We start from the raw sequence: 12,503 nt of genomic DNA, 5'->3' as shown, positions 1-12,503 counted from the left end.
AGGCCTCAAACTCAAGGTAAATAATGAACATGAAAAGCATAATGAAGAGGCAATTAAAACAGACAGTAACTGGAGCAAATGTCCATGCGTGCGCACATGCACACACACACACACACACACACACACCTAGGCACACGTGTGCAGCCGTGCGTGCACAAACACACATCCACACACAGCTGCCCTCTCTTCCTATACATATCTGTCTCTATCAGGTAGGAAACCTCACATGTCCAGGGCTATTTGTAACAGAATTTTCCCGATACCATTTGCTTCAGCGATTTTGCTGCAGTGTTGGGTCAAACTTGCTCCCATTGCATTCCTTCAGCCTAGTGTCAATTGGATGGTTTTGGTACTCAGTGTATATCGGGCCGGTTCAGAGTACCGAGTACGAGTACTTGAGGGTGGTATCGGCCCGAGTAACCGATACTGTATCGTATCGGAGCAACTCTAGTTAGAATATGGAGAGCTGAGGTTTCCGCCCTGACAGCAACGATATGTAAATGCAGAGACTCTCTGCCACGCACGCACGCACACACACACACACACACACACACACACACACACACACACACACACACACACACACACACACACACACACACACACACACACACACACACACACACACACACACACACACACACACACACACACACACACACACACACACACACACACAATGACACATTAGGTAGTGAGTGTCCTACTCAGACAGTGGGGAGTTCACTGAAGCCTCACATGGTTAAGTGTAGTTTAAGGAGGTGGAGATCTTTCCGCGTGCACACGCACACGCACACACACACACAATTGTACACACCATCAATTCACACAACATCACTGAGTCTCCATAAAGCTGTCATAAAGAACGCCCACACGCCTGGCCCGTGTGTGTGAGAGAGAGAGAGAGAGAGAGAGAGAGAGAGAGAGAGAGAGGGAAAGGGAGGTAGAGAGAGACGAGGGAGATAAATGGAGAGACAGGACACTTAAGAAATGACTTGGTAAGTAGTATTGACAGGAGAGAGAGAGAGAGAGAGAGAGAGGGAGAGAAAGAGAGAGAGCATGGGGGTTAATTGAGATAATATTGACGAGTTGTTTAATCTCCCTTCTCTACTGAAGAAGGAGTCGCGTTTCTGACACACACACACACACACACACACACACACACACACACACACACACACACACACACACACACACACACACACACACACACACACACACACACACACACACACACACACACACACACAGAGATAAATGGTTACATGATCGCTACAATGAATACACCGATGCTCATCTATGGAGGGCTAATGACCAATCTATACTCTCTCTCACACACACACACACACTGCACGGTGTGTGTGTGTGTGTGTGTGTGTGTGTGTGTGTGCATGCGTGCGTGCGTGGTAATTATAAGGTACTGTGTTGACTAATGCGGGTGGGGGAGGTGTCGATATTCACGTGAAGACAGTCGTCTGTAATTTGTTTTACGAAAGCTTTCCAAGGAACACCAACACTTAGAATCATACACTCACACACGCGGCAATCCTTTGTGTGTCCCAAACCGCCACGCAGATAGCAGATATGATACCGAGGCACACACAAACAAACAAGCCCTAATATGACCACATGTACTGAAAAACATCCCTTGGAATAACGTCTTCCTTCCACGCGCTACGTCCAACCAGGGAAACCCCCCCCCCCTGTCAGGTGTAAAGGAGCGACTTGGACACTCAATGCATGAAGGAAGCATGAGTTCAAGTCCGTTGCTCTCCCCAGGTTGGCGGAGGGTGTGTAGAGCCCCGAGATCACATTAGATAATTGACACAGGAAAAAATCGTGGGATAAAAAATAAATAAAAAAAATACACCATGATATTTGTTCCATCCTCCTAAACCTAGAAGTGTGTGAAAGAAAGAAGAGCTCCTATACCTGCTGGCGTCGGGCGCGGGCTTGGGTCTCCCCTGGGTGTTGGCCTCCCACACGCTGTTGGCCAGCTCGTTCCCGATGGCCGACATCACCTTGATGAGCTCCAGGGGCCACTCGTCCAGGTCCAGGGAGCGCACCCTGGACAGGTGCGTGCCCAGGTTCCTGTGGATGCCCGAACACTCGATGCAGATCAGAGCGCCCAGGTTCAGACTGGCCCAGTCCGGGTCTGCAGCGGGTCAAGACAGGTTGGATAGAGAGAATATGTTATGTTATTGTCTCTGGCATTACGGGAACCAGAAAACAATAAATATATTGGGCATTATGCGAAGGCCAGTACACATCCGAACATGTGCAGGTGATGGACTGTACATTTAAGATGATCTTTTTTAAACTTCTCAAGGGAACTTTTCAAGGCCAATTTTTGTCTGGCTTGCAGGTCATTCCACAACCAGGGGCCAAAGAAAGCGAGACACTTTGTACCCCCCTCACATTTAAAGGCTGGTACTACACACCATAGCCACTAGCCAGACATTTGATCTGAGGTTTAGACTATTTTTTAACAAATTAAATTTGGAGGAAATGTAAATGGGCAAATCCCCAAGAATGGCTTTGTAAATGAAAATATACCAATGATGCAGCCTGCGAGATGTGAAAGAGAACCAACCAACTGCAGCATACAATGAACATTGATGTGTTCTGAAAGGTGAGTTAGTTATGAATCTCAGTGCAGCATGGTACAAGGGATCCAATTTGGCCAAGGTGGAGGAGCAAGTAGACCTATACATGGTATCACCATAGTTCAACTGGGACAGAAAGAGACCAGTGACCAGTTTTTTGCGAGCTGAACAAGCAAAACAAGCCTTCAATCTGTAGAAGAAGCCTAAAGTGAATTTAAGCTTTTTGCATAAAGAATCAATATGACATTTTAAATGTAGGTGTATATCCAACAAACCAAGGTATTTGTAGCACTCCACCCACTCAATGAGAGTTCCATCGAGTGGAACAGTACAGTATGATGCCTACATCTAACCTTATTCCTAAACGTAACCTCAGTAAAACTATGCCTAAAGCTTATTTCTATAAACGTAACCTATATGTCTAAATCTAACCTTATTCCTAAACGTAACCTCAGTAAAACTATACCTAAAGCTTATTTCTAAACGTAACCTATATGTCTAAATCTAACCTTATTCCTAAACGTAACCTCAGTAAAACTATGCCTAAAGCTTATTTCTAAACGTAACCTATATGTCTACTCTAAATCTAACCTTATTCTTAAACGTGACCTCAGTAAAACTATGTCTAAATCTAACCTTATACCAAAACTTCATAAAGACAGATGCTATGCAGACGACGTTACGTACTTTGTGTTTCGCAGTCGGCGCAGCGCGAGTTCCCTCGTATGCTCCTGACCGTCTGCAGAGCCATGGCCTCTGATTGGCTGGTCAGACGAGACTGCGCAGAGCACAAATACATACACGAATTAGTTTGATTGATTGATTGATTTAATACATTATTAGTGAAATCATGTAAACAGCACATGGTACAGTCAGACATTAAGGATAAAAGGATGACTCAAAAAAGTCCATTTTGGTCCTGTGTATTCAATTCATCAACATAGTTCAGACACATTTGTGTGTTATGCATACAGTACACACAAAGAAACCAACATGCATGTTACACATCTCGACATAATGCATGTACTGTATTTGGTATGAATGGCATGATGAACACAAACACACGCACAAAATGCCCCTTTTCCATGTGCATAAATATGAATAGATTGCAATAAAGTATGCCATCTATGCAGGTAGTGTAGTAATCACACTCTGGTGCGTATGCAAACTCACTCACTCTCTCTCTTTCTTCCTCTCTCTCACACACACACACAGACACACACAAACAGTAGAAATATGTTAATGTATCCATTTGTAACTTGGAGAAAATGCAAAGGGAACCTGACAGGTACTTTTTTTCTCCCATTTCTACACTCTCAGAGTTAAATTAACACATGTGCGTGTGTGCACGTGTGTGTGTCCCTGTGTGTGTGTGTACAGAAGCATAATGGTCTCAAATCCACATCAGTTATTGGTGTTTCCAGCTAAAGCTATTGACGTAGGGGTATGAAGGACAGAAGAACACAGAAAACAAATGGAATGGGGAGTGGGGGGTGGTGAGCAGGGGCCCGGGGCATAAACACAGTGTTTGTGTGTGTGTGTGTGTGTGTGTGTTTGTGTGTGTGCGTGCGCAGGTGGCAAATGGCAACACTCAGACCATATTTGAGTTAACAGTAATTGCCATTTGTAATTACCTGCATGCCAAGTGCGGGAGTGTGTGCGCGCATGTGTGAATGAGAAAGAGCACGCACGCGAGAGAGAGATGTGCGCGTGAATATGTGTGTGTGTGTGTGTGTGTGTGTGTGTGCGTGCGTAAGCAGTTCACGACCATGCCAGGTTAGACTAAAGCGTATGGTATGTATCTGTTATGTATCTGAGAATGCGGACGAGTGTGTGTGTGTGTGTGTCAGAGAAGCTGTTAATTTAGCATGTAAAAGTCATTGACTGATGGCAGATGGATGGATGAATTGATTGTCATTAATGTCGGACAAAAACCTTGTATCACCATATTTATGTTTTTTTTCCCCGTAACCGAATGCCTTACTTCATCATACGTACAGCATCACACAAAAATAGCAGATCTACAAGCTCACAACGCGTCACAAGGTATATTTCAATAGCTTTGATCCCATTGGAAAGCATCCGTGTCATTTCAGATTTGGGGTTTTTATTAACCCATGGGAACTGATTTTTTGTAGAATCGTCCTCGAGTCTTAACCCATTTAGGCCTAACATTCTACAAATGTCTTCTAAATCCTGACAGTTTTCTGAAAAACCCCATGTTTCTATGTCAGTGGTGCTCAAACATTTTCTTGTTAAGGAGGACCCCCAAATATATATGTAATTGGCCGCCGACCCCCAACTGAAAAAAAAATAAAATAGAAGTTCATAGCACGGCACTCGGTGCCGTGCTATGAACTTGTAGATCTGCTATCTTTCAATAGCTAAAAGGATAACATAATGCTTCAAACACCAAAAGGGGTTCCCGCCCAAAATGGGATGAACCCAATAATGGATGGATGTTGTTTTTGGTCACCTTGTTCTTGCTGCTCTCGCAGGACTGCAGGCTGGCCAGGATCTGGCTCTCCACCGCCTGCACCCAGGCGTCGCGCTCCTCGTACGACGTGGCCTCAAAGTGCCACGTCTGGCCCGTCAGCGACACGATGGTGAACTCAAAGTTCTCCTCTTGTTCTGCAGAGGAGAGGAGAGGAGGAGAGGAGGAGAGGGGAGGGGAGGGGAGAGGAGAGGAGGGGAGGGGAGGGGAGGGTTAAGTTTTAATCAGACACAAATAGTCGCCGCACAAATATAGCCGAACTATGATCCCACAATGCGTCACAGCAACGCGTAGTGATCTTGCAGTTTGGCTATTTTTTAGAATGTTTTTTTAATTATTATTAATACCCCCCCCCCCCACACACACACACAAATTTATCAAATACATTATCAAGGGCACAAATATTTTCAGTGTCTCAGTGCTTGAATCCAAACAAGCCCTAAATGTACAGAATATAGACATATTCAAATATAATATAGACACATGACACAGCCAACACTGGTCATCACTTCAGTCTGTCATATTACCAACACCCAAAGTAAATTATGGGTACAAAAAGCACGTTCTTCAACTTCTTCTCCAAGTAGACCGACTGCCTATAATTCGAGGAGATTGAACAGTATGTTGCAAGCGGCTTTGCTTTACACTTGGATAACCACGCACGCACGCACACACACACACACACACACACACACACACACACACACACACACACACACACACACACACACACACACACACACACACACACACACACACACACACACACACACACACACACACACACACACACACACACACACACACACACACACACACACCTCTACTTTAGCACTTGGAGTAATGTTGAACATAACATTCTTTTGGGGGGTGCACAAACTCTTTTCAGATGGAGGTCCGTGGACTAATAAAGATCAATTTGGGGGTTCCTTACGGACATGTATGAGAAGCTCTGTCCTCGACGACCCCCCAGGCCAGGATATCCTTCTATTTAACCTCCACATCCCAAACACGGGGACCCCCCCAGCCCCTCTTATCACTGGGGTGTGTGTGTGTGTGTGTGTGTGTGAGAGAGACTGAGAGACAGACAGAGGACACACATAATTACAATCACAGCCTTCTGCACACACACACACACACACACACACACACAGTCACGCACACACACAGTCACACGCACACACACACACACACACACACACACACACACACACACACACACACACACACACCCACACGGTTCCATTACCCACACAACCCCCTTCAGAGGTTAATAGGTCAATCAGGGGACAATTAGGGCTTGTGAGCGATTCTGAGTGTGCGTAAGTGCATGCATTTGTGTGGCACGTGTTTCAGGACATTATTTTGATGCCAAACCACTTCTCGGACACCTGATTGTAGATTCAATTATTGCAGCATGTGCGCGTGCGTGTGTGTGTGTGTGTGTGTGTGTGTGTGTGTGTGTGTGTGTGTGTGTGTGTGTGTGTGCGCGCGTGTGCGCGCGCGCGTGTGTGTGTGTGTGTGTGTGCACGGGTTGAGGCACATTTGGAAGTTGTTACCCAAGATTTGCGGAGGTGAAGTGAGGGCATGGCTGGGAGGTGGGGTGGGGGAGAGAGAGAGAGAGAGAGAGAGAGAGAGTAAGAGAGAGAGAGTGAGAGAGAGAGAGAGAGGTGGAGATATTTGAGATGGTTCCAAGAGACTCTGACATCGATTCCCTATCATCATCCTCCTCATCATCATCACCACCAACTAACCACACTAACAACATGTTTCTGGTTACACTTTAGTAAAACGAGGGGGATGACCCCCCTCTGGGGGGGCGCGGTGCGGTGGCCATCATTACTTCATCACCAGAGGTCAGCCTCAGGCAGCGAGGCCGACCAACAGACAGGCCTCCTCTGTGCTCCTGACCTGCTGCCAGAGACAGACAGGCCAACAGACAGACCAACAGACAGGCCTCCTCTGTGCTCCTGACCTGCTGCCAGAGACAGACAGGCCAACAGACAGACCAACAGACAGGCCTCCTCTGTGCTCCTGACCTGCTGCCAGAGACAGACAGGCCAACAGACAGACCAACAGACAGGCCTCCTCTGTGCTCCTGACCTGCTGCCAGAGCGGTGCGCTCACTCACTCACATCATCTCACGCAGCGCACCTGCTTCAAGTAAAAAAAAAAGTAGCAATACCGCAATGTTTAGAAACAACTCCGTCACGAGTAAAAATTCTTGCAAAGCAACGATTCTTCCTAAAATGGTACGAAACTATACTTCAACAACAAGTTCAAGATGGAAAAGACATGCAAATCCCATCGTTAAACTCTACGAACCGAGGTTCCAAAACACACGTGCAATCTGTGTTACAAATAAAACCAGCCAACGTTTTATCTGCCTGTGTTGGACATGCGTGCACCTGTGGAGCATGTGTTTGTTGTTCCAAGTTCAGAGGAGTTCTCTGCCTGTTGGACCATGCAGCAAAAGGTTTTCATGAATGGAGAATGAAAACCCGAGCCCATATGGCTGCTGTGCATGAAGCCTCCAACGAAGCAGACAACCAAAAGTGCAAGTCAGTCGATGCCTTTAAACAGCCATTTGTTTTATAAACATTTTGGTTTGTAATATTGTTTATTTCTATGTACTGTGTATGTAGTCAGAACAGCAACAAAAAAGTCACAGAAACAGATTTTTGAAAATACGCTTTGAACCACATTCCTATTATACAGTAGGCGGTGTGAAATGTGTGATTCAAATTAGTCTTAGTCTGGAGACTCTGGACACTCGGGATGCAGTGACCTGAAAAGAGCTTTTTTCTATGTCTGAATCTGACTAACTACACCCACTACAAAAAATATCGGAAAAGATCGGCTATGTTCGACAAATGTTTGCCCAAGAAAAGAGACGCTGGGGTTAACCCATTAGACCTGAGGAGGATTCTACAAATGGCTTCTAAATCCTGAAAAACCTCATGTTTCTATGTCAGTCGTTCTCAAACATTTTCATGTAAAGGACACCCAAAAATATATGTAATTGGCAGCCGAGCCCCGTCTGAAAATATGGTGTTCCAGGGACCCCCCAGAAGCATAGATTTGAGTTAAAAACATTCGCTCTGAAAGAATACATAGCAGATAAATAGCAGCCGCGCTACGAGCTACGAGCTAGATCTGCTATTTTTCAATAGCAAAAGTATATCATTCATAATGCTTAAATGCCTTCATGGGTTCAAGTGCTCGAACCAAAACAACCATCAAATTGCTGACTGTCTTAACTACACTACCAGACCAGGAAAAACTACATTGAACTGTTTTCAGGTGAGTTAAGATCGTAATAAAATGAAATATGTGTGATATCCGTTGTCTTTTCTTGCTCGTCGAGTTTCCCACTCTTTTTGATGATGTGAAAAGAGCTTGCATTTGAACCTTGTCATGGACACCGAAGACCTCTAATTAACCCTTAACCTGATCAAAGTGTGGCCTATACACAGAGCACCTGCAGCACGTATACACTCTAACATAGACTGACCCCGGATCAGATTACCGTGCCTCTATTGAGAGCTTAATTCAACCAATTACTGACTTCAAACTGAGGCGGTGAACCTCAAACCCGCGGGCCGGGGCCCACTGGCAGGCCGTGAGGATATCGTATAGTGAGACCCCCAAATAACATAAAATAAATAGAACTACGATTTTAACTAAACAATAATAACCATTTAAAAGGCTGCTGTGTAGACACATAATGCGGCAGAGGTTTTCAAAATAAGAGCGCTAGAGTGCCCAGCAGATATGGCAGATTTTACTCTGAAAAGCCCCACCTACTATGGCCATCATAGGCCATAGAGGCCTATGATGAATTGAACAATGTGGACCCTCTTGTAAACAAGTGTAGTGCTTTATTGGGTCTTCCACTCACTGTTTTTGTATTGAGTTGTGCTTGAAATGTACTGTAATGTACTGAAATTCTACTTTAATCAATCAATCAATCAAAAAACAAACAGGATTTTTCAAGCAGTCCCTGGTGCAAAAAAGAGAAAAGGTTGAGAACCAATGCGTCATTGAACTCACAATATACTATATACTCAATATATACTCAACATAACGGAGCAAGGCCAGAGGTTTGCGCCAGGGGTGAATATGGCAATAATATAGCAGAGAAAATACACAGCAAAACAAAGTGATGCAGGAATGCAAAGGTTATTTGCTGAATTCACGTGTGTACTTTGAGTGCACGCGCATGCATGCATGCTATTGTGTGTGTGTGTGTGTGTGTGTGTGTGTGTGCATGGGAGGTCTCGCGTGTGTCTGTGCCTGTCTGTCTCTTTGGTTGCAGACACTCGGGGGGGGGCGGCCCACCCATCCTGCGTAGGCTGAGCCCCCCTGGGGTCCCGGGAAACAATGTTCCCATCATAATTAAATTCCCATGATTCTCTGGTGTCGGGGGGTGTGTGTATGTGTGTGTGTGGGGGGGGGGGGGGGGGGTCTGTTTGACAATTATGGAAACCAACAATCCAGAAAGAGGTCTGCCTCGACGGCGGTGCAAATTAAATGCCGTTTCCTAGTCTTAAACGCTGCTTCACGCCACCCACTTGACACGCGCACACGCATACACACACACACACACGCACGCACGCACCCACAGACAGACACGCATGCGGACGCAACAAACTCACGAGCCATTTAATGAGAGCAGAAATGAAATTGAGGAGGGCATTAGCGTGTTGCAATCAACTCGCCCTCCAGTCGCAACAATCAACCTAATAATGCCAGCGCACATCTATCTAAACGCATCATGCTTCGCCATGCAAGCTTGCAGGAAGCCTCGACGCGGTATACGCCACAGAATAGAATCCATCTTTTAAACTACTACTCAGAGTTTGTCAATGGTAATAATGGAAATATGATGTCCACGAGGCTCTGATGAACCACTCTCAGCCATGGCGTTCGTCCCTGTTATCGGCATGCCATTATATTCCTCGTGACGAAGTATGTCGCTGCCGTTTGGCGAAAACCTCAAAGCATCAGAGGTAGCAGATCGGCACGCTCGAAGCGCGTACATTTTGAGCGTGCAGATCTGCTACTTTTGCCGTTTAAAAAAAAAGTTGAGTCCTGATTAAAGTAACAGTTTTGGACATATGAGGTTTCCACCTGGCAGAGATGCCAGGTGCATCCAACACACGCAAAAGGTACTCATATCTGCAGCCTCTTACCTGAAAATATATACTAATGGAGACGTGTGAACGCAGTCAACGCACACATGCATAAACACGCACGCGCACACACGCACGCACACACACTTCTTACTTACTATATATTACTATCAAACTATGCCATTATTGCAGCCAGTGACTTCAAATATGCATAAAATTAGTTGACAACACGTGTATTATGCAAACACATGCATTAAGCACAGACACACAGACACGCATGCACACAGACGCGCATGCACACGCACACGCACACACACACACCCACACACACACACACACACACACACACACACACACACACACACACACACACACACACACACACACACAGCGTCAGTCACCCTGACACTACTGGTAATTACTGCCAGTGCTCCTGGCTACTGTGGGCGACATTCAAGCAGCGATCGGGGGTTGGGGGGGGGGGGGGGCACAGCGAGGCAATTTGTGAACTCTGACACCTGCAACCTTTAACAGCAAAAACACTACATACCCACATCTACAGCATTTACAAGCAACGGGAGGGCGTCTCTGTGTGTGTGTGTGCGTGTGTGTGTGTGTGTGTGTGCGTGTGCGCGTGTTGAAGCTGAAGAGATGCATAATACGGGATTATCAACCCGTGTCTGGGGGGCGCGCACACCACACACAAATTCATGGCATTGCACGTGCGTGCAATTGCATGCAGGTATACCTGTGTGTATATATATATATAGTTAAATACATGTGCATCTGCATGTATCGATGTATATATGCAGGCATATTTACATGCGTGCATGCATCTTTGTATATGCGTGTATGTGCGTGGTGCGTGCGTGCGTGCATGTGCGTCATTGAATTCAGGCATGGGTGTGCTCATGATTTCGTGAACACACATGCATGCGTACACTTGCCACTCTGTGTGCGTGCGTGTGTGTGTGTGCGCGCGCGCGTGCAGAGGGTCCCGGCCAGGCCTCCCTTGGTGCAATCAGAGGGGAGGTGCGAGGGGGGGTGGGGACCTGCCGGAACACAAATTAAAAGCCTTAAATGTCACCGCACACAGTATTGCTTGGCGACACAGGTCATTACTCTCTGTATTATTCGCAGCCTTTTACAACATTAATAACCTGGAAAATATTGGGACCCGATTGTTCCTGAACCTCAAAAAATAAGAAATGTGTGTGTCTTTTCGTCCTTTTTTTATTTATTTATTTTGGTCACAGGGGCTGGGAGGGTGGGAGGGATTCTAATGAAAGGGAAAGAAGAGGCGTAAATATTAAAATGAATAGTAGCGATTTGAGAATGATTCAAGTTCTAATAGGCCTGGGCGATATTGATAATAATGGCTTTGGGCCACCTTTGTACAATTTATACAGGGCTTATCGATAGAATAAGATGATAGCTTGAAAGGTTGATATATAAAATATAATACAAATTGCTTCTCAATAATTCGAGTAATTTAAACAAGCAAGATTAAGTAGGTTAAATGTCGGTTTCGATACTTTTTCGTTTAATTGCGGTTGCCAGTCTCTGCCATTTATCTTCATTTTGACCCCATCAGTTAGAAATAGTCAATCAATGTGTTAATCAATACATCAATAGATGAAAGCCAAAGGACAGCTGTGGGTAAGGGTTTGTTGATGTTAATATTAATGCCTGGCGAGGTGGGACAACAAAGTAATATTGAACTTTTGGCTGAACTCTGGGTTTTATACTAAACTTATTTTGGACTGAAGCCGATTCTAAAAACACTTCTAAAGGGCAGTCCATACTCTCTCCGACCACCGAACTTTTCGTCGGAAAGCTCCGGTACAACTACAACATGACGTCACTCGCAACTTCTGAAGACATTCCTCCAAATTTTTGTTCTGAAAGCTGCACTCCCAGATGTTGTGACTCGCCGAACTCTACTTCGGAGAAAAAATTAAAGTCTGATCTTTCCAACGAAAAGTTTGGTGGTCGGAGAGAGTATGGACTGCCCTTAAATCCTGCCCTAAGTTTTCTGGAAAACTTCAAATATTTATATAGCAGCATCAAAATGTTAACATTTTTGAATACTGTACATACTGTACAGAACCCCAAGAGGGGTTACCATCCAGAATGGATTAAGGTGGTTCTGAGAGTTGTAATTTCAAGGAGAATTCCGGACCAACAGTTTTCCCCCCTTAATCTGATATTTTATACAAGAACGAATGCTACAGGTGAAACATTACGTAACTTCATCCTGAGCCCACC

General features: G+C 45.3%; 1 protein-coding gene across 1 annotated transcript in view; it reads right to left on the bottom strand.

Moving 5' to 3' along the window:
* LOC310854237 (arf-GAP with GTPase, ANK repeat and PH domain-containing protein 1-like) overlaps positions 1-12,503 on the bottom strand; it is a 285,203-nt gene that overhangs the window by 16,593 nt on the left and 256,107 nt on the right. Inside the window, 3 exon segments of the mRNA XM_083758803.1 lie at positions 1,933-2,155; positions 3,294-3,384; positions 5,083-5,237. Coding sequence (XP_083614929.1) covers positions 1,933-2,155; positions 3,294-3,384; positions 5,083-5,237 — 469 coding nt within the window.

This window comes from Protomyctophum parallelum, assembly GCF_964188405.1.
Source record: "Protomyctophum parallelum genome assembly, chromosome: 23".
Lineage (NCBI taxonomy): Eukaryota > Metazoa > Chordata > Actinopteri > Myctophiformes > Myctophidae > Protomyctophum > Protomyctophum parallelum.
This window is presented reverse-complemented; position numbering and strand designations above follow the sequence as displayed.